Source organism: Nylanderia fulva, unplaced genomic scaffold (assembly GCF_048542155.1).
Source record: "Nylanderia fulva isolate GAGA-0341 unplaced genomic scaffold, ASM4854215v1 Scaffold22, whole genome shotgun sequence".
Classification (NCBI taxonomy): Eukaryota; Metazoa; Arthropoda; class Insecta; order Hymenoptera; family Formicidae; genus Nylanderia; species Nylanderia fulva.
Genome location: NW_028190285.1, coordinates 2,951,667 through 2,978,688, shown reverse-complemented (window position 1 = coordinate 2,978,688; position 27,022 = coordinate 2,951,667). Strand labels below are relative to the sequence as shown.

The window sequence follows — 27,022 nt, the reverse complement described above, 5'->3', positions numbered from 1 at the left end:
CTTCTTACGATGATAATAATAACGATATTTAAATTTCTAGAACATGTATAATACCAGTACATTTGAAAATCAACAAGGATTGTAAATGTAACAACAAATGATAGTAGCAGATGATCCGAACATAGGTAAATTTACATTGTCACTTTACCAGAGGTGTATTACAAACACATTAAGACCAACTATCTTAAAATAGCGCACACCAAAATAGTCGTGCATAGTTTCCTGAAGCCAGACCACCAGAAGTTAGTGCCTTTGAGTTATCAAGCGGCGAACGTGCGACCTAAACGTGTTCTCTAATTGGTTAATTAATTTCACATTTTGCAAAAGTATAATCGTCTGCACGATTAGTTTTTGTCATCTGCTGAATGATTTTGTGGTGGACTTAAAAATGAATTACAACGGGAATTAATTCCAAAAGTATATCACATCGTAATGTTACTAAAATAATTTAATCGCTAATTAATATTAAAATATGTTTTAATTTAATAATTCCAATCAACGACTGTTATATAATATTCTGTGTATTTAGAAAATAAATAAAAATACATAAATGTATGATATAATACTACTATAAAATCATCTAAACACCGTTAACTACTATTATGCTTTATTAATTTTTAATTACTATACACGCGTAAAAAAATATTTAAAAAATGTCGGAAAGAGAATTGGAACCGGAAATCGGCGGATTTTTCCGCTCGAATTTGCTGGCTGTGCAAAAGGCGATTCGCCAACAGGACTTCAAGAAATTCGTCGCTCTCGACTCGAATGCCGAGAGGGTGGCTTTCGTCCTGAGCTATCCCGAGGCTCACCAATTATCCTTGGCTGTGGAGAAGCCTATGCTTAAGGATAGTAATGGTGCTATTCAATTGAAGGAGACTGGAAACAAGCATTTCGGTCGGGGCGAATTTTCAATGGCCTTGGAGATTTATTCGAGTGCGGTTCTTTTAGCACCGTCAACAGGTAAATATATGACGTATATCATAATATTGATATATTATTTAATTCAATTATACATGTGAGATAAAATAATGTTTGTTAAATTTTTTCATTATTTCTTCATAATCTTATAATTTATTTTAAAATTCTCAGATATTGCGATTGTTCGATATGCTATATATCATTAATAATTACGCTTAGTAATTATCTCGATTGAACAGGTGTAAATGTTTAGAATTAAGCGTCATCCTGGCGAATCGCTCGGCCACGTTGTACCACCTGGACCAACACGAGCACGCGTTGGAGGACATGGAAGAAGCTTCACGACTCGGTTATCCAAAGGAACTCTTTTACAAACTCGAGGAACGACGGGCCAGATGTTTGTTGGCCTTGAAGAGGCATGACGAGGCGATCGAGGCGTTCAGACGGGCTCTCCAAACCCTGGACGATGCCAGGATACCGTTGGAGCGCAAGCAGAAGTTCGAGATGGACATCAGGATGATGCTCGCGGTGATTGACAAGAGTAAACGGCTCAACGAAACCGCCCAGAAGAATCTCCCGCGAGTTAATAGCAAGCAAAGTCCGTGCAGTCGGCGTTCCGAAGAGAATCGCGGCAAGTTTATTTCCGAGAAGCAAAGGAACCCTCGGTATCCCGCTTGCAGTAGCGCGGTGGAGATCAAGAACAACGGAGATGACGCGGGTAGACACGCTGTGGCGACCAGAGAAATAGCACCCGGGGAAATCTTAATCGCGGAACGACCGCATTGCGCGTTTCTGCTGGCGGAGAACAAGTGGGTCCAAATATTTTCTGTAATCTAGTTCTATATTTTTTCTCCATTTATTGTTAATACTTTTCTATATATTTTGTTATATTTTTATATAATTTAATCATCAACAATTAAGGGTGCTATAGAAACTTCACAAGGATTCACAAACTTCTTAAGAGGAATTTTGTATGAGAATTTATCATTTCTGCGCTGGTGGAGAACAAGTGGGTCCAAATATTTTCTGTAATCTAGTTCTATATTTTTTCTCCATTTATTGTTAATACTTTTCTATATATTTTGTTATATTTTTATATAATTTAATCATCAACAATTAAGGGTGCTATAGAGACTTCACAAGGATTCACAAACTTCTTAAGAGGAATTTTGTATGAGAATTTATCATTTCTGCGCTGGTGGAGAATAAGTGGGTCCAAATATTTTCTGTAATCTAGTTCTATATTTTTTCTCCATTTATTGTTAATACTTTTCTATATATTTTGTTATATTTTTACATAATTTAATCATCAACAATTAAGGGTGCTATAGAAACCTCACAAGGATTCACAAACTTCTTAAGAGGAATTTTGTATGAGAATTTATCATAAAAATCTTTTTTTTTTCTAATTATGATTGCACTTTTTTATTATTTATTTAATTTTCTCATAGATTAAAATATATAGATTTTAAGTGTACGAAATTAAACAGTATTAAAATGAATGATATTCGACTTACAGGTTTACACATTGCCACTTGTGCTTCGCGAGGATAATCGTGCCGATTCCAGCAGCTTGTTACACTTGCAGCTGCGTCGCGTACTGCAGTCGTCGTTGCAGAGATGCGGATGCCAAAGTGCATCTGCGGGAATGCAAGCTGCTACCGAGCTTGTGGCACTCGAAGGCTTCGGTGACGTGTTTTCTAGCTCTAAGGGCGATCACGCAGAAATCATTCGAGGAAATTATGAAGCTGAAGGACCGATTCGTGGATTCCGGAAGAGCGTTGAACATCTCCGCGAAGAACCCGTATCGAGGAAATGATTACATGACTGTCTATAATTTAGGTTGATTAATAGACTAGAAGTATAAAAATATATATAGTAATTTAAACAAAAATTATAAAATAATAGTAATTAATTAAAAAAAAAACTTTAATTAAATGAGCACTCTTATGACATTTTACAATACATAAATAATTGCGTTACGTGCAATTATTTACGTAAAAATGTTGCTAAATTTTTCATTTCGAATTATCGTATAAAATTTTAAATTATTTGTTAATGACAAGTTTTTTCGATATAGATAATCTCTTTATTTTTGCACTGAAACTTTTTTGTATTTTGGATAGTGACCCATGAAGACAAAAGATTGCCAGAAGACATTTTTCATAGAGCTTATATGGCTGCTTGGCTGTTTAGACTGCTAAAAACCAGCGAGTACTTACCAGAAAATGTGAAAACTGCCGATACAGCGAATAGCAGATTGTCCGAAGAAGAATTGTTCATCGCGGAGCTATTGTTACATAATTTGCAGTTGTTACAATTCAACTCGCATGAGGTAATAAAGCTTCACATATGTTATAATTTATCGCGAGTAAGTGCGATTAGGAGTTCGGGTAATTGTTATCGTAAAGAATTATTTTTATTTAAATTAAAACATTTTTCATATATTAATTTTGCATAATAGACTGTATCGTTTGTTTTCTAGATTTCAGAACTTGTAAGACCGAAAGGGGAGAAGACACTCGCTAGGGCCAAGAGTATATTCATAGGTGGTGGTGTTTATCCTACAGTAGCAATGTTAAATCATTCGTGCAATCCTGGCGTTATACGGTAAATAATTTAATTAATGAATAATTAATGTCATGCGTTTTACATATATCATTAAAATATTGTTAAAAGCTGAATTATTTTTCTAAATATGAATATATATAATTTATATAATTGAATCAATGTGTAACTCTTTTCAATTTTATTAAATATTAACTTGGATTGATTTTTTATTATTGAGAATATATATTAATTCTTCATTTAAAAATTATTTTATTACTAATTTGTAATAAAATAAATAATTGAAATTTGATGTGAAAAATTGATTATTAGGTACTTTATCGGTACAACTATGGTTGTTCGTGCCGCTCGTACAATCAGAGCAGGTGAAGAAATTTCGGAAAATTATGGTCCAATCTTTACAACTACGCCCGAGAACGAACGAAAACGAAGACTGAGATTACAATATTGGTTCGATTGCAATTGCGAAGCGTGCTCGGGACATTGGCCGCTTCTGGAAGAATTAGATCCTACAGTACTCAGGTATTTATCAACACAATCAGATGCTAATTAAGCTAAGTAAAATTAAATAAATAAATAATTTCATCGTGATTATAATAATTCTTATTAATCAAATTATAATGAAAATATCATGTGTTAATTTATAATGTATTAATTGTAAAAATATTTAATATATTAAATTATCAAGTCATCCCATCCCAAAATAATATTGACATCATATTATAATGTATAATTTTTTCTTCAGATTTAAATGCGAAACCGGACCGTCTTGCGGCAATGTATTGCTGGTTAGAAGTGACACGAACGAGTTTATGATTGGATGCGCAAAATGTGGCAAGAGCATCAACATATTGAAGGGTTTGAAAGCTCTCCAAGACACAGATGCACTTTTCAAAGTCGCATCGACTAATCTTGAAGAAGGCAAAAACGAGTTAGCATTAAATGCTTACCTTGAGATCTTGAAGCTACTAGATGAGACTCTGGCGTTGCCTATCAGAGATTATCACATCTGCCAACAGGGAGTCAGATTATGCGTCCTCGCTTTAGGCAACACAGCTCGCATTTGATCATTATGGACTCCTAAAGAATCTATATATATATGTTATCTATATATTTTTTAAATTCAAATTTTTATTATAAAACTATATAACTAAATATCCTATTATTTTAATATATACTTTTTCTTTAAAAATCTCGTTAGAGTATAAGATGACTCATTTTTTCGTCGTACAGAATCTTGGCCTATAAAAGATTAGTACAATTTTGAAACTGTTTAATATGAAAGGAAAAATATATGAAATATTTAAATCGTACTGTTCATTGATAAATTAATATATATATATATATATATATATATATATATATATATATATATATATATATATATATATATACACACACACACACACACATATATTTAAATATATATGAATATATATTTTTTTAAATGTGTTCAGTGCTGATTATATTATATCCATTACATTACATTATGTAAAGAAAAAGATATGCATTTGCAATATGTAAAGAGAAAAATTATTGCAATTTTGTATTTGCATTATTATCTATAATATTTATTTGTCGTATCATAAATTCACAAAACAAAATACAAAATGATTACATCAAAGCAAAACTAAATTTTCCTTCGTATTTTTATCACATAATCGATAATTATTATTACCCATAATAATGGACATCACTAAAGTTATGATCGAATTTATTTTATAGATAGCATATTTTGACACCATTAATCTAACGTACGCACTTGTTCGTGATATAATGTACGTAAATGTATATATGTATGTGTAGATGTGCAGCAGTATAATTCGGCTATGTGTATATTATGTGTTTATACGCTACATATACATAGTAGTGTTTATGAGAAGAATACAGCTTATACACTAAACTCGCATAACTCACAAAGTTCATCCAGTGTCTTGTTTTGCTTTTTTGTCACATTTTTGTCATAATCAATAGCAATTCCGAACGCAAGCACGCGTGCGCGTACGTGTATATATATTATATATATGTATATATATTATATGTAGTTAACAATTAATTTTATATGACACTGTTAGCCAGCTCAACCTTATCTTTATTTCTGTGTTCCATCCGGGCGATCCATTTTTCTTTCTCTTTCTTTTTCTCTCTCTCTCGAACTTATAGCATTTAACTGTAATTAGATAAAAAATACAAAGCTTAGAAAAAAAACTTATAGTTAACTGCTTTCTCGTATCTTTCTTTTTTCGTTTCTATCGCCAAAAAAGATGTTGCTGTCTTCGCGATGAATTTTGATCACATGAATGTAGAACTGTCGCTGTGTCGCACAATGACAGGATTTTTTTATCCCTCTATCCAATCGCGTCAATTCCACAAAAGCCCTCATTCCCTTGAAGATGTATTTGAGCATTGTAATTTTGCTTTACTGTTGCATTAATTTTTTTTTTTGGTTTTCTCAGTTTATTGGAAAAATAATTTCTTTCTTTTTTTTAAATTAGCGGGATTAATATATTAATACCGTCTGTCGCGGGAGTCCGAACGTGAACGGCGATCACGGCTGCGGCTCCGGGTTAAAGATCTCCTGCGTGGACTGCGAGACCTCGATCTAAAAGATTAAAAACAGTTTAGATATCATTTTCATTTTAAGATTGCAAGTGATTATTAGAACACGCTTCTCCGCCCCATTGCGAGCTATAGCAAATCGACATGTAATAATCGCTACATAAACAAGTAATATATTAATATTATTGAAAATACGTAGCACAATCATTGAAAATATAAATTGATTGTTAAACTAATTTTTCTATGATAAAGTGTAGTATTTATAAATTGTTACAATAATTATATTAATAGTAACTATTTATATATAATAAAAAATGTTTTCATATTACTGATTTTTCTTTAAAGAAGAATTTATTCAATTACTGATTACTTTTATTTTAAATGTAAAAATAATTAATGTAAATTAATTTAGTTATTATTTGATATTATTCGTGTATAAAATGTAATTGAGGAATGATTGCTCATTTATCGCTATACTTAAAATTGAAATTTCTAAAAAATTAATGTTGATTTCTTTTCGAAATGGAGCAGAGCGGCGTAATAGAACACGTACGAAAAATCATCGCAAGGCAACTGCAAGAGAATTAGGATTATCTAATTTCTATTTTGCCTATATATATAGATATATTATATATATAAAGGGTGACAATAAAAATTATATAGTTAGACAGGATTAATAATGAATTAATACAAAATGATGGCTCACCAACCGAATATGAAATTAATCAAAGAAAGTAGAGGATTAACTTTAATAATCAGAATATTAAATATTTATCAGTAAATGTGACATCTCTTACTATATATGTGTACATATATGTATAAAAGAGATGTAACAGATACAGATCGCTTTGGATTTATATTATATATGAGTGTCGGCTTGGAGTTCTCTGATTCAATTAAACATTGATTAATTCATTTATAAAAAATTCGATTAAGAATAATTCGAAAAGTTGATTTATTCAACCTCAATAAAAGCCTAATTAATTCCTCATTGAAGCAGCCAGAATTCCTCACCGAAACAATAATAATAAATCCAAAATAATAGCTATACATATAATTGAGAAAATAAGAAAAAAAAAAATTGACAAAAATAAAAGATAGAAATAGAGAGATAGAGATAAAAAATCTTTGAAAATCGGTGAAATACCAGGCAACTGTGAACATGTAGTGGTTGGTGGTAGTTGGTTGGTGGGTGGTGGTGGGATGGTGTGTAGTAGGTGGTGATCAGTTCGTTTTTGCGTTCGCTCTCGAGAAGATCTCTCGGCAGCCAACTCTCGCGCGTTCAGTTGTCGTCGTGGCTAAACACATGTCCCTAAGTGATGGTCGACGAGTAGGAGCAGTAGCAGTAGTGGTAGTAGCAGTAGCAGTAATACTAGTAGTAGCAATGGTGAAATAGAAACGTCGATATCGAAACGACGTACAGTCGAGAAGACAGTCGTCCGTAGTCGAATGGAGAGACGCGCCGGTGGATAGAATTACTGTGTAGAAAATCTTTTTTTTTTTTTTGCATCGCGTGATTAATTCGTTCAAGATGGTGGCGGCCGATGAGTGGAGTTTTTCTCACGGTGGCGGATTTTTTTTGTGGCGATTAACTCGGTGCGTACCACTGCCCCCCCGGGCTAAAGCTGAGACGAAGTCGAAGAAGGTAGATCACAACAACAGCCGGTGATCGGTCGATTGGTGGTTGGTAGTGGTGATGGTGGTAGTGGTGGAAGAGTAGTAGTAGTAAATAGTAGTAATAGTAGTAGTAGTAGTACTAGTAGTTGTGGTGGTTATCGAAGGGGAGAATCTCGTAGTAGAGCGACGGACGGTTTGTTTTTGCAGTGCAACGACGGCGAACGGGGGGACAGCAACAAAAGAGGTGTTTTTTTTTCTTTTTTAAAGATGGCATATTCTCGGCACTGACGGTACTCCGGCAGCACGCGAACGTTGTTTCAATTGTTGCATCATTGTGTGCTGTGTGCGCGTTGTTGCAACACCACAACGCACAACTTCGACGGGCGACGTGACGTGACGTGACAGACGTACGGACGGCATCCTATATACTCGGTGACTTGGTGGTGACTGATGGTGACTTGGTTGATTGGGAAGTTAGTGGGCAGGCAGGCATATATATATTTTTTTTGTTCAGTTTTGTTCGATTGGCGACGATTGCGAGATTGACAATTTTGCTTTTTTTCGCGTACGAATACGCTTTTTCACGGTGGCTGTAGTAGTGGTAGTAGAAGAAGTAGCAGTAGTAGTAGTGGCGGGGAGACGAGCAGAGCTAGGAGCTGACGCTGGTAGAATCTGCAAACGTCAGTTTTAGCAATATAATAATCAACGTTATCATACTCCTGGCCACTATATCGGGTATTTTCCTCTTTTTTTTTTTTTTTTTTACTTTTATCACTTTAAGAAAAGAGCTTTACGAATCGAAAATGAAATTGCATAAACATGCTCGCCTTTCGCCGTTATCACTGATTAAGTTTTGTATTCTCCTTTGTCCTAGACTGCCCACTCGAATGCATACGAAAAAAAAAAAAAAAAGAAGAGAGGACTTCTCTGTGCTTCGTGCTCATCGACTCGGATCTATATGTGATGGATCTATATCGCTCCGGTATATAAGTTCTCGCCGCGACGCACCGAGCATATGCTGATTTATCAAGTATAACTGCAATTTTGACAAAATAAACAATTAATGAAAATTTGAATTTGAAAATTCTTCTAAAAATCTAAGATCAATCATTATACTTAAATTATAATTCCCTACTCTATTTATACTACGGTACGTGCACGACGAGAAGTGACAGACACAAAGTGTTTGTCTTATTCGACTAACATCTCTCGGTATCAGAAATCTTAAGAACAGTTAACAATTGCAAAAATATAAAATTTTAAAATAATTACTGTCCAATAAAATCAAAGCAATTAAAAAAAAATCGATATATATATATTATCTTCTTATAATTGCAAAGAAATATTATTAATTAATGAAAAATATCAGATACCAAGCAATCATTCAGAAATTAATTCAAGAATTGATATATGAGACGTATTATTTTGCATTAGTATTATTAAGAAAATATTAATTAATTGGTTATTATTACTAGGTAATAATTTTTAATCTTTCCACAATCTTAATTCCTTTATCATGGTATCTTTCATTATGTATCATTGAAAGTAATTAAAAGCAAATGCAATTTTATAAAACTGTCACTTTAGACTTGAGATATCGAAAAGATCCTTCCTTTTGAAGCATTTAACATTTATAATCAATAATGATGATACGGCAAATTTACGAAATGCAGAACTCTGCAAGTGCAAAGTGTATCTCTATTTCTCTCGAAGATATCACGCGCGTTGACATCATGCGTTCTAGAATTCTCTCGATCTCGACTCTCCCTATGCTATGTCTATTACATTATTATTATCCTCCTCGTTTTCATTTACTATCGCATAATTTGTTCACAGTCCTATTTTATCTATTCAACATAGTTTGATCAACTCGATTATTGATCAAACTACTTATTTTTTATCTTCGAGTGTCTACGATCAACTACCTCCCCCATCTAACAAATGATTCTTTCAATTATTTTGAATTAAAAGAGAGAACGATGATGAAATTAATTATTTAGCGGAACCAATTTTCAGAAATTTTATTAAGTTGTATATATGAAATATAAACGCTATTTTTTTCATGATCAATAATTTAATTCATTTATTAATTCGTTTCAACATCGTACTCCAAATTATGCCTCTAAATATTTTTACTAATTATAGTAACTACATATATATTTAATGATAGAGATAACAGCGTAGAATATTGTACATACATGCGTAAGCTACGACAAATATAAACTCGCGAAATGTGTATACTTACAGATTATTATCCGATTTCTTTTGCCAGATCCATCATGTAGATTCTGAAAACTTGCATGAAGTGAGATACAAAAAATAGTTAAATAGCAAGAAGAATCAATTACCTGGAGTAGCGATTACTCGACGATCTCTGCGGGCTTCTAGACCAAAATCTATAAAAGATTAAAAAGATATATGCGTGTTTACCAAGTGTTTTGCTGATGATGGTCTCACGTATTGAATTAAAAAAAAATTTTTTTTTAATAGTACCTGAAAACTGATTAACAGCAAGTACAAAAAAGAGATAAAAACCTCGGGTTAAAAAAGATAAAACCTAGATTATTACCTCGAATAACAATCTAGGGATTTCCTATAGAGGCTGCATGACCTGGACTTAAAAATTTGTAAAAAAAAAAAAAAGTAAATCCAATTCGTTGCTAAAGCATACACCTAAGACATTGAGAAAGAGAAAAAAAATGGAAGTGATAGAAAAACATAAAAAAGCTAAATGATAATCAAAAATAGAAATCATTATCTCGACTTTCATCATGCTAAGATAAAAGATTGTATATCTTGTAAAAAATTGATTAGCGTACTGTGATAAAAAATATTCGCTTTTTATGTATAATATATACGTATAATTAATTTACAAATACATTAATAAAAAAAATTATTGTAATTTATAAGTAATTGCAAGATAAATTTTCAACTAGAAATTTAGATACCTAATATTTAGATTATTTAGTTAAATTCATAAAAGGAAGTAAAAATATATCACCATATATTTTTCTATTGTGATTCTAAAAACAGATTTAAAGCAAGAACTTTGTTCCAATGAGTGTATTAAGTTATTTAAACTTTGACATTTTGATTTTTTATGGAAACAAAATCATTTTGCAGAAATAAAAGAGTACTTGCTGATATTTAATATTATAATTGTAAATGAAATTAATATTATTTGTGTTTAATATATTTAATGAATTCTTAAAAATGAAATAATTAGAAATTTGATTTAGGCTCTCAATATCTTGTATACTTAGTACACTGGAACAATAAATCCTAGTTCCCAATATCTCTCTGTCCACACAAACATGCAGTGTACATTTAGCCATGCTCTGATTAATTCCCAGTGTTGACCTTCAACCATACTCATGCATACTTAACAGTTTAATCCTGATATATTTCTACATAATGCAATGCATATTTGAATGGGAATTATTGACTATTTTGAACTGCGAACTCACGATCATAAACGAGGAGGAAGATTAACCAGACATGACATTCAAAACAGAAAAAGAGGAAGAAAAAACAAACACGATGTATAAATATATAATACTAAATATGTTTATCGGCATTCCTATACACAGAGACATAAGAAAGGAAAAATATCGAATATCATGGTAGTGATAATGTGCATAAAAATATTCTTTGGAAAAAAAGAACCCGTGCTTTGAAACGTTTTCCTTGATAAAAGCGCGGTCCTATTAAGATAAGAAAGAGATGTTCATCTCCATCATGAATACTTATGTTGTCAAGGGCACCTAGTCAGTTTCTGTCGCAGCTTTAACACTTTTCTCGCTGTAAAACTCGCGGATGCTACAAAACAGCGCAAGTTTTCTTACCTGGAATATCTAGGACCGGGTCTGCGACCACCACCGCCTCGTCGACTTCTCCCAGATGACATTTCTACTCGCACTCTGGTGCCACACAAGTGTCTGAAAAAATATATATATTTAATATACTTAATATTTTCATTCATCAATATATTTAATATACTTAATATTTTCATTCATCTAAACTTTTTGAACAATAAATAATTACACAATTTATCCTACTGTTTATAATCTTGCTTGTCTTAGTACTAGTATATTTTATTACAGTTCATGATTTATATATAATTATTAAAAAATTGATTTATTATTTTAAAAATTACTAATTATTTAAACTTACATTCCATCGAGTCCTCTCACTGCATCTTCAGCATCTCGTGGATCCTCAAATTCCACAAATGCAAAACCAGGTGGATTTCTGGCTACCCATACATTTCTCAGTGGACCATACTTACTGAACTTACCCTCTATTTCGTGTTTGCTTGCACTACTGCCCAGAATACCAACATATACCTTACAGGACAGATCCCATTCACGATAGCGCGACATTTTCTACCTGCAAATTTATTATCAAGTACAACATAATCTAAAAACTCATAACATAATATATAATATGTATGTACAATATATACAAATACAATATAAGATTATATATTAATTTTCTTTGACACAGAGTTATAATTAACTTTTGGTAAAATTAGACGAACGTGTAACATTATATGCAGAATGAAAGAACTGAAAACTTTCAATTTGCTTGAAAATATTTAACAACAAGGTTTTTATTTATTATATTATTATAAATAAAACAAAGTAATAATTTATCTTTAAGTATAGGAATACCAAAAAAATAATGATTCATAATGTGATACGAATATTTTCATTAATATGTAATTAAAATAAGACAAGTCATTCCATACTAATATATGCATTTATGTAATTCCCAACTTTATTCTCCAACACGCCCAAGCTCATTAAAATGCAATCAGAATAATTAAAGTATTTCGTTAATAAATAACGAATACCCCGTTCTATTGCACAGATCAACAAGCGCGATGTCATAGAAAAATTCTGAAGATAAGAAGAATTCTACTATTTCGTTCAATCAATCGAAAGCCGCGCAATCGCCCTAAAATTCATTAATTATTATTGAGATTGGGAATTATAACGTCATGTCGCTTACGTTGTCGAATCTTCATTTTATCCGCTCTAAACCTTCTTTGAAAAATTATTCTTTCACGAATATACATGTGACGTTTTAATTTCAACATTATTAAAGTATTAAAAAAAAATAAATAAATAAATTCTTCTTTCTGAACGGTAACTTTTTTCCAATATTTTGATTGATCAGTCGAAAATGGCGTACCTTGCCGAACGACGCCTCGAGAACTTGAGGCTCTCTTTTCTTTGCACCGGCAACTTTTCCCTGAACGTCAAACGGACGAATATAACCTAAAAGTATCTTCGAGAATGGTAATCTGATAAATACCTTCGTAAGAGTCGCTGTTTATCAAATCAGCGCAAATTATTGAGGTGTCTACCTCTCGGACCAAACTAGTGCGTAGAATGCCACAAAACGCCACAAAACCACACAAAACAAAATGGCGTGTCAAGCGAGACATCCAACCTATCTAACCCCCACCTTAATCGTCCTCTCTCACTCGACGGCCATAGACGAATAAAAATAAATAGACTAGAAACTATAATTGAAAGCGAGATTTATCAAAATGCGATCCTGCCGAGATCTTCGAACACACCTCAAAAATTTGATGCGAACACTATTTGATAACAAATTATTCTTACTTAATTTTTTTAAACTAATTATGACAAAATAAATTTAAATCATGATTTCTTATTGCTTTTATATATATATATATATATATATATATTAAACTTTTACTTGATCATTCTGTAATGTATCTAAAAGAAAAAGATATTATATCTTTGACAACTTTATATATAAAGTTATATATAAAATTCAATTTTCTAATATGACAATTCCGAACAATAAAAAATTCATCTATTTTATATTCTGCAGTATTTTCAAAATACTTATATAATTTATATAATTGCAAAAAGAAATATATATATATGTCCTTCCTCTAAAGTTTAAAGTATTTTAAAAATATTTCAGAGAGAATACAAAATAATTGAATTTTTCATTGTACAGAATTTTGTTATATATTAGGAAAATAAATTTGCATAATTTCTTGAATCTGTTACACAAGAAAAAATGTATATATATATAAAACATATAGAAGCATCAATTATTCATTGGTATACTAATTATGTATATTATATTTAATTGCTAATAAAGTTAAATAAAAATGATGTTCATAATATACAAAAAAGCTACTACAAATGCATTACAATTTTTGCATTTGTGTCATACCTTAAATAATTCAAAAATAAAATAAATACAAAATTATTAATACGTGAAAAATAAATTTGTTCTCTCTTTTTTCATCATTATAATCGACCCCAAAAATAATCACGATTTTTACAAAAGTAGTGATCACATTTTATTTCATAAATTTATCGACGTACTTCGGCGCATTTAATTATTCACTCAAATAACACAATCAATCAGATGTACGTAATTGTTTGTAACGTGCATAGATATATAAGAGTAGATGTGCCACAAAAGATGTGTATTAGTATAATTCATTTGTGTATTTATAAGCTACGTATAGTATATATGATAGTACAACTTAAAAGAATACAATTCATATTCTAAAAGATGTGAAAAAACTGTGAAGTTACCAGATGATAATTAAAAAATGGTAGTAATTTAATCAACGTTTGGTTGTTTGGTTGCAAAAAATTGGTTAATTAAATTACTACCATTTTTTCATATTCTAAACTTGCATAATTCACATTTTTTTTATCATCGTCATTTATAGTCTCGAACGTGAGCATATGTGTCTGTGTATATATGGAAAATTAACAAATTGTATGTATATACAAAATTGCCTCTCACTCTATCTCTTGTTGCTCTCTTATCTTCTGTTCAGCACGTAAAATCGGTCGATTCCTTTCTTTGCCCCGTTTTAGCATCTAACTGTAATTAGAGAATACAAAGCTTAGAAAAAAGATTTGTTTCCCTTTTTTTTCTCTTTTCGCTCTTATCGCAAGAGAGGACATCGCTGGTTTCACAATAAATAAATTTTTATTAGAAAAATACAGAATTCTTGCCATGTCGCAAAATGACAAAATATTTTTTTATTTAGCCTATCATGTCAATTTCAAAGTTTTGGTCCCCTCAGAAAATACATTTGAGCATTGCTTTTCTGTTTACTGATACTGTATTTTTTTCTTCGTTTTTCCCTTTTATTTTTCAGGATCATTTTTCCTCTATTTCTTTATTAGTGGGATGAATATAATTAATATACCGTCTGTCGCGGGAATCCGAACGTGAACGACGATCTCGGCTGCGACTGCGAGTCAATGATCTCCTGCGAGGGCTGCGAGATCTCGACCTAAAAAAATTAGATAATTTAGGTATCTTGAAAAGAGAAACAGATGAGATTTATATTAAAACCCGCTTCTCCGCCCCATTACATTTATTACATCACTACTATAAAAATATTAAGTACTTATATATCATAGAAATATATTAATATCAAAAGCTTATGCATTTAACGCTAATTATAAAGCAATTGACATTTGTCAAATTATAATGTATTCTTTGTGCGAAAAATGGGGCGAAGTGGCGTGATAAAACACAAATATAAACAAAATTATCGCAAGACAACTGTAAAAGAATTAAGATTATCTAATTTCTAGATTGCCTATATATATATATATGTTAATATATATATATATATTAACAGTGATATATAGAAATTATATAGGTAGAGTAATAATAAATATATAAAATACTCAATTAAATTGAATGTGAAATCAAAGAAAGTAGATGATTACTTTTAGTGATCAAGTTAATCTTTCGTCAAATAAATGCTATATCTCAAAGACAAGATAAATATGTATCGCTCTATAGTAAATATGTTGATTAAAAATTCTCCGATTCTAAGATTCAATTATATATTTATATGAAAGAATTTATATAAAAGAAATCTATTAAGAATTCAAAGGCTTCATTTATCCAGTCTCAATGCAACATTAATTCTTTATCAAATCAAGCAGAATTCCTTGCTGAAATAACAATAAATCTAAAAGAATAATATAAATGCATATAATTGTGAAAAAGAAAAAACAAACAAAAACAGAGAAAATAGAAATAGAGATAAAAAATCTTTGAAAATCGGTGAAGTACCAGACAACTGTGAAATGTAGTAGTAGTGGTTGGTTGGTGGGTGGTGATGGGGTGGTGTATAGTAGGTGATCATTTCGCTTTTTGCGAGTTCGTTCTCAAAGAGTCGAAGGTCGAGAAGATTTCTCGGCAGCAATTTTCACACGCTTATAGTTGTCATCGTCGCTAAACATATGTCCCTAAGTGATGGTCGACGAGTAGGAGCAGTAGCAGTAGCGATAATACTAGTAGCAGTGGTGGAATAGAAACGTCGGTATCGAAATGACGTACAGTCGAGAAGACAGTCCTTCGCAGTCGAATGAAGAGACGCGCCGGTGGATAGAATTACTAAAAAAAATCTTTTTTTTGGTATCGCGATTAACTCGATGCGTATTACCGTTCCCCCAGGCTAAAGTTGAGACGAAGACTCGAAGAAGGTGGATCACAACAACATCTGGCGATCAGTTGGTGATGGAAGAATAGTAGTAATAGTAGTGGTTATCGAATGGGAAAGTCTCGTAGTAGAACGATGAACGGTTTTGTTTCGGTTTCAGGACGGTTTGTTTTAGCGATGTAACGATGTCGAACGGGGTGACAGCAACAAAAGATGGCATTCTCGGTTTTGGCGGCACTCCGGCAGCACGCATACAGGTTGTTTCGCTGTTGTGTACTATGTGCGTATCGCAACATCGCAGAACATCGACGGACGACGTGACGTGACATACGACGTACGGACGGCTTCCTATACTTGGTGACTTGGTGGTGACTGATGGTGACTTGGTTGGGAAGTTAGTGGGCAGGCAGGCAGGCATATATATTTTATGTTCAGTTTTGTTCGATTGGCGACGATTGCAAGATTGGTAATTTTGCTTTTTTTCGCGTATGAATACGCTTTTTCACGGTGGCTGTAGTAGTAGTAGTAGAAGTAGTAGTAGTAGTAGTAGTAGTGGCGGGGAGACGAGCAGAGCTAGGAGCTGACGCTGGTAGAATCTGCAAACGTCAGTTTTAGCAATATAATCAACGTTATCATATTCCTGGCCACTATATCGGATATTTTCCTCTTAATTTTTTTTTGTTTTTCATACTTTTATCACTTTGAAAAAAAAAGAACTTTACGAATTGAAAATAAAATTGCATACACATGCTCGCCTTTTGCCCTTATCACCGACTGATTTTTGTATTCTCCTTTATCTTAGACTGCCCACTCGAATGCATACGAAAAAAAGAAGAGGACCTCTGTGCTTTATGCTCATTGATTCTATATCATCATTTACGGTATACACTACATTTTCATTGCAAACAATCACAAAAAAATCGCAAAATGTAAAACTTTAAGATATTTACTGTTAAAATAAAATTAAAATACTTGAGAAACTTTCTGTATATATTATCTTCTTATACTAATTGGTATAAAATATTATTAATCAGTAAAAAAATATCAAACATGAAGCAATCATTCAGAAATCAATTCAAGAATTGATATAGAACATATTATTTTACATTAAACTGTCAATAAGAAAATATTATTATGCGATTGAAAGAATATTTAAAGAATAAAATCGATGACAATTTACAATAATTTAGACAAGATTTTACAAATTCAATTCTGCTTTTTTCTAAGCTATAACACCTCATGTGTGTTTGAAAGTTTCGATTCTAATCTCCTATTTTCTGTTTTATTTTATTAAATTATTTTCAAATTTCCTTCATTGTTATCTATTATTACACAATTTATTCCTGTCCTTTTCCTGTACTCGATTATTTAATTAAGCACTAATTGTTTTTCAAATTTATCATCTTTCGAATGTATACAATTTATCCCACACAATTGATCATCATCTTAAAGTTTCATCATCTCTCAAAGTTTCGATCGCTTAAAAGAACGATGATAAAATTAATTAGCGAGAATCAATTTTCATAAAAATGTTAAAGTAGATATAATGTAAACTTTTTTTCATGATTATTGATTAATTCGCTCATTAATTCGTTTTCAACATCGTCTTTCAGATGTTTCTTGAAATGATTTAGCGATTGTATAATAACTATCTGTATCTATCTTAAGTGATATAGATAACGCACACATGCAATATATATTTAAACATGCTATGATGAATACAAGCTCTTGAAATATCTATACCTACTGATTGTTATCTGGTTTATCATCAGATCCATCACGTAGATTCTGAAAATTTTTACGAAGCGAGGTAATACGAAAAATAGCTAAGCAGCGTGAAAAAAGAATCAATTACCTAGAGTAACGGCATTCTACGCGAGCTTCTCAACATAGATCTATAAAAAATTCAAAAGAACTAAATGTACGCGTCTGCCAAGTAATTTGGCGGTAATGGCCTCACGTATTGAGTTTTTATTTGTCTTACGAGAAGAATACCCCAACTGCCAACCGAGTTTTTTAATGAGCTTTGGTGTGGTGGTAGATTAGGAAAATATAAGATTACGCCTCCAATATTAGCCGTAGATACGCAGCCGTTTTCGAGAATGTGAGAGTTGAAATTAGGCGAGCACGTTATCTACCTTAAATTTAAAGATTCAATCGTAGCATTTCGTCAGCCGCGCAACGAACGCACTGGACTCACAGTCCAAAGATCATGCGTTCGAGCCTTGGCACTGTCAAACGTGTTATTTTACTTACAAATACAATTTCAAACATTTTATATTGTGACCTCGACTATTAACATTTTGTTTTTAAAAAGTGACAACAAATAAAATATAAGGTCAGATTCTATCTTGAAACAAATGATAGAGACGACCGTTTAAACCTAAAGATCAACCGTTTTTCAGGTATAATATATTATTATTAATAAGTAAAATAAATTGGCGTTTAGAGAGAGAGAAAGGAAAAAAAAAGAAAAGAAAAAAAAAGAAAAACTGCCGAGGCTCGAACGCATGATCTTTGGACTGTGAGTCCAGTGCGTTCGTTGCGCGGCTGACGAAATGCTACGATTGAATCTTTAAATTTAAGGTAGATAACGTGCTCGCCTAATTTCAACCCTCACATTCTCGAAAACGGCTGCGTATCTACGACTAATATTGGAGGCGTAATCTTATATTTTCCTAATCTACCACCACACCAAAGCTCATTAAAAAAAAACTCGGTTGGCAGTTGGGGTATTCTCCTCGTTAGTAGTTCCTAAAAACTGTGATCAATTTTAACATTAAGGAAGATAGAAAGAAAAGATAGAAATAGAAGAAAAAAAGCAAGGTGGATCTTTTGCAACAGGATGACGGGAGACTAGGAGAAGCAAGAAAATCTTACCTCGGATAATGATCCAGAGATCTCCTGCGAGGGCTACACGATAGGGACCTACACATTTGTTTAAAAAAACAGAGAAATATATATCATACAGAAATCAGATTGTTTGCTAAAGCATATTTACATGAGGGCATTACAATGGGTAAAAAAGAAATAATGAAAGGAACAGATAGAAAAATAGGCGCTAAGTGATAACCCAAAACAGAGATCGATTATATCCAAGTTTTCCGTCGTAGTAAGATAAAAGACTATAAGAGATCTTTTAAAAACGAATAATCCTATTGAGATAATATTATATATAATTAATATATACACATTAAAAATTTTATTATAGGTGACTAGCAGTATGGAAAGTTAGTAGAAAAGTTGTTAGATTGAAATGATTCAACTGAGTAATTTAGAACAATAATTTAATTAAATTTTTAAGTGAAAATTTATGCCTCTGTATATTTTTAAAATAGATTTAAAGTTTGAACTTTATTTCATTATGAGTGGCTTAAGTTAAATAGAAATTATACTATTAACATTTAATTTCTTTAAATTGTGAGAACAAGATATATTTACCATAGACATAGAGTAAGAATAGACCAAGCGTGTCCTCTTGTAAGAAATGAAGCTCAGGTAGAAAAGAACAGAATGTATAAGATAGAAAAGGATAGGAATCTCTAATAAGTGAAGAAGGAAAGAGTGAGAGAGAAAAGGGGCGGCATCTACTCTCCTATCCCTTATCCTCTTCTATTTGATCCTTTTCTACCTGAGCTTTCGATTTGGCGCCTGACGTTCAGTCTATTCTTACTATGTCTATTATATTTACTGACATATAATATTATAATTATAAACAAAATTAAAATTTGTATTTAATACATTTCATAAATCATTGAAAATAATTAGGAATCCAAATTTTTTCAGTGTCTTTTATTTTAGTACGTAGGAATTAAGTCTTAATATTTTAACATATTCCTGTTCATTAATTCTTCACCATTCTCATATGGACTTACCATCTAATCCAGGTATATCTCTAAGAAAATTATATCGTACGATATAATTTAAATTGGAATTATCAATCATCTCGAACTACAAATTTGTAATCACGAGCAAGGATTAGTCAGACATCAAGAGAAAAAAAGAATGAAACACAATGTATAAATATATATAATGATGTTTATCAGCATTTCTACACACAGAACATGAGAAAGGAAAACTATCGAGTCTGGTAGTGATGTGCAAGAAAGAATTCTTTGAAGAAAAGAAAGAAAAAAAAGTGCATTGTTTGTTTCTCTAAGAGCACTCCTGTTTTTGAGGCAAAAGAAAGTTCTTTTCCATTAATACTTACATTGGCGAGGGATGTCAAGATGTCAGTCTTTGTCACAGTACTAACATATTTCTCACTGTAAAAATTTGCAATTGTTACAAAATACTATGGGTTTTCCTTACCTGGAATATCTAGGACCAGGTCTGCGACCACCACCGCCTCGTCGACTTCTTCCAGAGGACATTTCTACTCTCACTCTTGTACCACACAAGTGTCTGAAAGACAGAAAATAAAATACTAATACTTTAAGCTATAAAAAATTACAAATTGCACTATCTTAAATTATTTTTTATCCCTTTGGAAGGGTAAAAGTTATAAAATGTAATTATATAGTTGTATAAAACAATAATTATATATATATATATATATATATATATATATATATATATATATATATATAAGCATCAATTATTTATTTGCTATATATATATATATATAGCAAATAAATAATTGATGCTTAATAATTATTCCATATTGTAGCTTTTTAAATAATAAATAATTTATTTATATAATGTAAAATAATTTATCTGTAATTTATTTTTATAATTTTATTTATCTTGATGTTTCTCATTATTACTAGTTATTAGCTTATATAAGGTCTGTTCTTCAGAGTTGAACTGGTCGCACTAGTTTTTTTTATTCCACATTGGAAAGAACTAGCACCCAGTTCAGTTATAAAGAACAGATCTCTATATATTGTAAAGATTATTCTTTTTGAACTATTACTATTATTATAAAATTGATTTTTAAACTTACACTCCATCTAGTCCTCTCACTGCATCTTCAGCATCTCGTGGGTCCTCAAATTCCACAAATGCAAAACCAGGTGGATTTCTGGCCACCCACACATTTCTCAGAGGGCCATATTTACTAAATTTACCTTCTAATTCATGTTTGCTTGCACTACTACCCAGATTGCCAACATATACCTTACAGGACAGGTCCCATTCACGATAGCGTGACATTTTCTATCTGTAAGTTACAAATTAAGTACAATACATTCAACTACAATGTAAAGGTACTATTTCACGTGCAGTATGGTGCCGCAACAATTTGTTGGTATTGATGAAGTTTAATTAAACGAACAGAAAAGGCAGCAAAGCAGAAGAACACACAACTAGTCAATTCTAATTATTATATCAGTTAAATAATAGATTTTAAGAATACAATAGATAATTATGAGAATATAAAAACAAAAATCATAATCTTAAAGTAATAAAGTAAGAACAAAAAAATATGCTCTCATAAATATTGATCATGTGATTTGCTGTGGCATGCTGCGTATAAAAAGGCACCTTAAGACTGCAAGATCATAATAAATTATTAATAAAAAAAACCTTTTTTTCAACAGAAAGTTAATTTTATTTAAATTTTATTTTTGATAAAAATTAATGTGTAATATTAAATATAGAATAATAAATTCGAGATATAGTTACAAAAGCTTTTGATGTAAATATTTCTTACAGAAACAGGAAACAACTTTTTAGAGGACATGGTGGTAGTGTGGATCAATTATGCTGGCACACCTTCTATCCAGAATTATTGTCCACAGCGAGTGGAGATAAGACAGTTCGTACCTGGGATACAAGGACCCAGAAATGTACAGCAAACATCAGTACAAGAGGGGAGGAGAATATCAACATATCGTGGTCCTTAATTTTTAAAAACACAATCTACACTTTACTCCTCTCAGCCATAGAGCCACACGCAATGTTATTGCGATATTAAGAAAGAAAATTTGGAAACTAAGGAATTTGTATCCTATGGTTGGGATCTCAGAAATTCCCCTTGTTCCTCTCTTAACTTCCCCTGTAAAGAAATAGGTGAGAAAAATGGAATTTGGAAACTAAGGAATTTTTCTCACCTATTTCTTTACAGGGGAAGTTAAGAGAGGAACAAGGGGAATTTCTGAGATCCCAACCATAGGATACAAATTCCTTAGTTTCCAAATTTTCTTTCTTAATTATCGCAATAACATTGCGTGTGGCTCTATGGCTGAGAGGAGTAAAGTGTAGATCGTGTTTTTAAAAATTAAGGACTACGATATGTTGATATTCTCCTCCCCTCTTGTACTGATGTTCGCTGTACATTTCTGGGTCCTTGTATCCCAGGTACGAACTGTCTTATCTCCACTCGCTGTGGACAATAATTCTGGATAGAAGGTGTGCCAACATAATTGATCCACACTATCACCATGTCCTCTAAAAAGTTTTCTTTCCTGTTTCTGTAAGAAATCAAAAGCTTTTGTAACTATATCTTGAATTTTAATAAATATAGGAGCCGACTTAATATTTTTATTATAGAATAATAAATTTTTGTAAACTTTCAACTTTTTAAAAAACTCCATCTTCATCTCGACTAAGAGCCAAACGCGATGTTAATGCGACAAATTAATATTTAGAAATTTTTGGAAACTGAGGAATTTGAATCCTATGGTTGGGATCTCAGAAATTCCCCTTGTTCCTTCTCTTAACATCCCCTGTAAGAAAAAGACGAGAAAAATATTGGTCCGAAAGTCGGCTGAATCGGGAAACGAACCCGAGACCTTCCGCTTGCCGGGCGACTGCTCTTCCAGCTGAGCTATTCAGACACTTAAAGTGTCTGAATAGCTCAGCTGGAAGAGCAGTCGCTTGATTAGCTCAGTAGTCTGAGCTATTCAGACACTTTAAGTGTCTGAATAGCTCAGCTGGAAGAGCAGTCGCCCGGCAAGCGGAAGGTCTCGGGTTCGTTTCCCGATTCAGCCGACTTTCGGACCAATATTTTTCTCGTCTTTTTCTTACAGGGGATGTTAAGAGAAGGAACAAGGGGAATTTCTGAGATCCCAACCATAGGATTCAAATTCCTCAGTTTCCAAAAATTTCTAAATATTAATTTGTCGCATTAACATCGCGTTTGGCTCTTAGTCGAGATGAAGATGGAGTTTTTTAAAAAGTTGAAAGTTTACAAAAATTTATTATTCTATAATAAAAATATTAAGTCGGCTCCTATATTTATTAAATTCAAGATATAGTTACAAAAGCTTTTGATTTCTTACAGAAACAGGAAAGAAAACTTTTTAGAGGACATGGTGATAGTGTGGATCAATTATGCTGGCACACCTTCTATCCAGAATTATTGTCCACAGCGAGTGGAGATAAGACAGTTCGTACCTGGGATACAAGGACCCAGAAATGTACAGCGAACATCAGTACAAGAGGGGAGGAGAATATCAACATATCGTAGTCCTTAATTTTTAAAAACACGATCTACACTTTACTCCTCTCAGCCATAGAGCCACACGCAATGTTATTGCGATAATTAAGAAAGAAAATTTGGAAACTAAGGAATTTGTATCCTATGGTTGGGATCTCAGAAATTCCCCTTGTTCCTCTCTTAACTTCCCCTGTAAAGAAATAGGTGAGAAAAATTCCTTAGTTTCCAAATTCCATTTTTCTCACCTATTTCTTTACAGGGGAAGTTAAGAGAGGAACAAGGGGAATTTCTGAGATCCCAACCATAGGATACAAATTCCTTAGTTTCCAAATTTTCTTTCTTAATTATCGCAATAACATTGCGTGTGGCTCTATGGCTGAGAGGAGTAAAGTGTAGATCGTGTTTTTAAAAATTAAGGACCACGATATGTTGATATTCTCCTCCCCTCTTGTACTGATGTTCGCTGTACATTTCTGGGTCCTTGTATCCCAGGTACGAACTGTCTTATCTCCACTCGCTGTGGACAATAATTCTGGATAGAAGGTGTGCCAGCATAATTGATCCACACTATCACCATGTCCTCTAAAAAGTTTTCTTTCCTGTTTCTGTAAGAAATCAAAAGCTTTTGTAACTATATCTTGAATTTAATAAATATAGGAGCCGACTTAATATTTTTATTATAGAATAATAAATTTTTGTAAACTTTCAACTTTTTAAAAAACTCCATCTTCATCTCGACTAAGAGCCAAACGCGATGTTAATGCGACAAATTAATATTTAGAAATTTTTGGAAACTGAGGAATTTGAATCCTATGGTTGGGATCTCAGAAATTCCCCTTGTTCCTTCTCTTAACATCCCCTGTAAGAAAAAGACGAGAAAAATATTGGTCCGAAAGTCGGCTGAATCGGGAAACGAACCCGAGACCTTCCGCTTGCCGGGCGACTGCTCTTCCAGCTGAGCTATTCAGACACTTAAAGTGTCTGAATAGCTCAGCTGGAAGAGCTAGTCAGCTTGATTAGCTCAGTAGTCTGAGCTATTCAGACACTTTAAGTGTCTGAATAGCTCAGCTGGAAGAGCAGTCGCCCGGCAAGCGGAAGGTCTCGGGTTCGTTTCCCGATTCAGCCGACTTTCGGACCAATATTTTTCTCGTCTTTTTCTTACAGGGGATGTTAAGAGAAGGAACAAGGGGAATTTCTGAGATCCCAACCATAGGATTCAAATTCCTCAGTTTCCAAAAATTTCTAAATATTAATTTGTCGCATTAACATCGCGTTTGGCTCTTAGTCGAGATGAAGATGGAGTTTTTTAAAAAATAGGAGTTTCAACTTTTTAGTTGAAAATATTTAATAGTACAATTTATTTTATCATATTATTGTATAAATATAAATAAAATAGATATAAAGACAACATAATAATATGAATACTTTTATCACTCTTTTTATTATGCAATTATAATAATAAAGTAATAACTCGTTTTTAATATATACAATTCTAAAGCTTATGTTCCATCAGCAAAGGTGAAGGGTAAAAATGTAACTAAAATAATGAGAAAAAAAAAGACTCATTAATAATGACCATTCCAGTCCACTGTGTGCTATATTTCACAGGCACGGTAATGTGCTCTGGAGAAAGATTTTAAAAAGAACTCTACCACGTTTGATCAATACAAAGCTGCATAATCGAGTCCGAATCAATTAGAATAAAAACCGTTGTATGAGCGCCATATTGTACTGTATAATCAAGAGAATCTTCGTCTTTTTTAATCTCTCCCCATCTTCGCGTTATTTAATTTTTCACAGAAATATATCGCCTTAAATTTTGTCATCTTTCATTAAAATGTTTAATCTTTCCTCACGTTTTCACGATAACAATCTTTTTTCACCGCCATTTAAAGTTATGTTGTAAGGCGTTCTCTTCGGTTTCACTGAAACGACGCCATGGTAATTTTGATTGTTTTCTCGCACCGTAAAACTTTTCTTTTGATACTAAATGCACGAACATAATCTAAAAATTGCCTCGATTGATAATCTATCAGTTAAATGATCAATACCTTAAACAATTGTAGTATTTAATAGAGGTTGGCTGTGTTAAAGTCGCCACAGGCTGCACAGGTCACAAAATCACAGATTAATAGACAGATCGCCAAAGGTATGGATGAAGGAGAGACCAGCATTTCTCACTGATTTCAGCGCCATATCGTAGTAGTGGTCAATGCAGTAACTATTAATACGTTCCCAAGATAAGAGCGTCTCAGGGTACGATTACATGGACGCGCGGAAACGCGGAAACGCGGAAGAGAAAGTAACTAAACTTTACTAGAGTCCCGCATTTCCGCGCGTTCCGTTCCGTCTGTTTTGATTGCCTTATATTACATGGAGCACATTTTGAGCGGAAAAGCGGAACGGGGAATTATAAAATATTAATATTTAACTATATTTATTGATTAAAATGCTTGTATTCAATAGATAAGTTGAAAAGATGAACATATTAAAAGGAATTACAATGAATTAAGTAAATATAAATTTAAAAAATTAATACAAATGTCTATTTGTCACTATACCGTTCCGCTGTTCCGCGGAAATTGTGCTCCATGTAATATAAGGAGAAACAAACTCGCGGAACGACCGCATCAAAATCTGTTGTCAATGAAGTGTGTACCATAAAATTTCGGAGTCGATTGAAAAAGAAAGTTTTCATACTTTGATTCTTTTAAAAGTTGCTGTGTTATATGGATCCAAACTTGATGTTGATGATTATTATAAAGTATCTCATACGATCAAGGAATGAACCGATGAGATATGCTGAGATAAGAAAAAAAGTTATTTCAATGTTTTATTTGTATTTGCGTTATAAAAAATTGCAAGACAAAAAAGATCGTGCAATGTGGGTACGGCCTATTTTTATGCAGAGAAGAAGACTTCTGCAAGGTGCCAGCGACAATCTAGTTGTGGAAATGCGATTGACAGATCCGGAAAAATATTTCAATTACTTCAGAATGTCACCAACAATATTTAACGAATTACTCAATATTGTTGGTCCACTAATTGAAAAACAACATGTAGTTCGAAAACCAATACCAGCCAGAACAAGATTAGAAGTGACTCTACGATGGTTGGCATCTGGCGATAGCATGACATCGCTATCGTACGCTTTTCGCATTGCCCAATGTACGCTATCACAAATTATTCCGGAAACATGTCAAGCAATTTGGATCTCTTTACAGGAGAAAGTTATGATTGACCCGACTGAAGAAAACTGGAATACAATTGCAAGAGACTTTGAAGCAATATGCCAATTTCCAAACTGCATAGGCGCTATCGATGGAAAGCATGTCATAATTCAGGTATGTATATTACAAATAATAATATTAATTTAGGTTTAATATATTATATTAATAATGTAATGATGTATGATTTGGAATGAGTAATGTGTTCATCACAATGATGGTTTTCAATTGCAGGCACCGCCTTGTAGTGGTTCGTGCTACTACAACTATAAA

General features: G+C 32.4%; 3 protein-coding genes across 13 annotated transcripts; 1 reads left to right on the top strand and 2 right to left on the bottom strand.

Annotated features, from left to right (window-relative positions):
- The first annotated feature begins 23 nt into the window (after window positions 1-23).
- LOC114928705 (protein-lysine N-methyltransferase SMYD4) lies at window positions 24-4,826 on the top strand. 2 transcript variants are annotated; one of them, XM_085482897.1, is made up of 8 exons: window positions 24-125; window positions 194-963; window positions 1,175-1,730; window positions 2,441-2,763; window positions 3,048-3,256; window positions 3,407-3,531; window positions 3,802-4,011; window positions 4,235-4,826. In XM_085482897.1, exons 2-8 carry the CDS (start codon window positions 654-656, stop codon window positions 4,554-4,556), a joined length of 2,055 nt encoding a protein of 684 aa, XP_085339023.1. In that variant the 5' UTR covers window positions 24-125; window positions 194-653; the 3' UTR covers window positions 4,557-4,826. The 2 variants fall into 2 exon arrangements, with proteins under 2 accessions (XP_085339023.1, XP_029155807.2); XM_029299974.2 differs by having other exon boundaries at window positions 24-963.
- Window positions 4,827-5,591: 765 nt separating this feature from the next.
- Window positions 5,592-13,157, bottom strand: LOC114928732 (RNA-binding protein 1-like). Of its 9 annotated transcripts, none has more exons than XR_014924695.1 (6): window positions 12,985-13,157; window positions 11,839-12,054; window positions 11,511-11,603; window positions 10,014-10,061; window positions 8,493-9,953; window positions 8,243-8,337 (listed from the first exon to the last, which is right to left on the bottom strand). XR_014924695.1 is itself a non-coding variant. In XM_029300025.2 (6 exons), the coding sequence occupies exons 2-5, from the start codon at window positions 12,045-12,047 to the stop codon at window positions 9,917-9,919; spliced, it is 387 nt and encodes a 128-aa protein (XP_029155858.2). In that variant the 5' UTR covers window positions 12,048-12,054; window positions 12,985-13,156; the 3' UTR covers window positions 8,243-8,701; window positions 9,911-9,916. The 9 variants fall into 9 exon arrangements, 8 of the variants coding, with proteins under 8 accessions (XP_029155856.2, XP_029155854.2, XP_029155855.2 ...); XM_029300025.2 differs by having other exon boundaries at window positions 8,243-8,701; window positions 9,911-9,953; window positions 12,985-13,156; XM_029300026.2 differs by having other exon boundaries at window positions 9,911-9,953; window positions 12,985-13,156.
- Window positions 13,158-13,775: 618 nt separating this feature from the next.
- LOC114928731 (RNA-binding protein 1-like) lies at window positions 13,776-25,694 on the bottom strand. Of its 2 annotated transcripts, none has more exons than XM_029300020.2 (5): window positions 25,574-25,690; window positions 21,087-21,302; window positions 20,453-20,545; window positions 14,888-14,974; window positions 13,776-14,556 (listed from the first exon to the last, which is right to left on the bottom strand). In XM_029300020.2, exons 2-5 carry the CDS (start codon window positions 21,293-21,295, stop codon window positions 14,553-14,555), a joined length of 393 nt encoding a protein of 130 aa, XP_029155853.1. In that variant the 5' UTR covers window positions 21,296-21,302; window positions 25,574-25,690; the 3' UTR covers window positions 13,776-14,552. The 2 variants fall into 2 exon arrangements, 1 of the variants encoding a protein (XP_029155853.1); XR_014924697.1 differs by lacking the exon at window positions 13,776-14,556 and adding an exon at window positions 16,145-16,737 and having other exon boundaries at window positions 14,922-14,974; window positions 25,574-25,694.
- Between the last annotated feature and the right edge of the window lie 1,328 nt (window positions 25,695-27,022).

Coding starts and splice junctions, on each gene's coding strand:
- LOC114928705 (XM_085482897.1), top strand. CDS start 654: ATGTCGGAAAGAGAATTGGAACCGGAAATCGGCGGATTTTTCCGCTCG. Junction 964..1,174: donor TCTTTTAGCACCGTCAACAG/GTAAATATATGA, acceptor GTAAATGTTTAG/AATTAAGCGTCATCCTGGCG. Junction 3,257..3,406: donor TACAATTCAACTCGCATGAG/GTAATAAAGCTT, acceptor TTTGTTTTCTAG/ATTTCAGAACTTGTAAGACC.
- LOC114928732 (XM_029300021.2), bottom strand. CDS start 12,047: ATGTCGCGCTATCGTGAATGGGATCTGTCCTGTAAGGTATATGTTGGT. Junction 11,604..11,838: donor GTGAGAGGACTCGATGGAAT/GTAAGTTTAAAT, acceptor ATATTTTTTCAG/ACACTTGTGTGGCACCAGAG. Junction 6,092..11,510: donor CCCGGTCCTAGATATTCCAG/GTAAGAAAACTT, acceptor TTAATCTTTTAG/ATCGAGGTCTCGCAGTCCAC.
- LOC114928731 (XM_029300020.2), bottom strand. CDS start 21,295: ATGTCACGCTATCGTGAATGGGACCTGTCCTGTAAGGTATATGTTGGC. Junction 20,546..21,086: donor GTGAGAGGACTAGATGGAGT/GTAAGTTTAAAA, acceptor TCTGTCTTTCAG/ACACTTGTGTGGTACAAGAG. Junction 14,975..20,452: donor CCTGGTCCTAGATATTCCAG/GTAAGGAAAACC, acceptor TAATTTTTTTAG/GTCGAGATCTCGCAGCCCTC.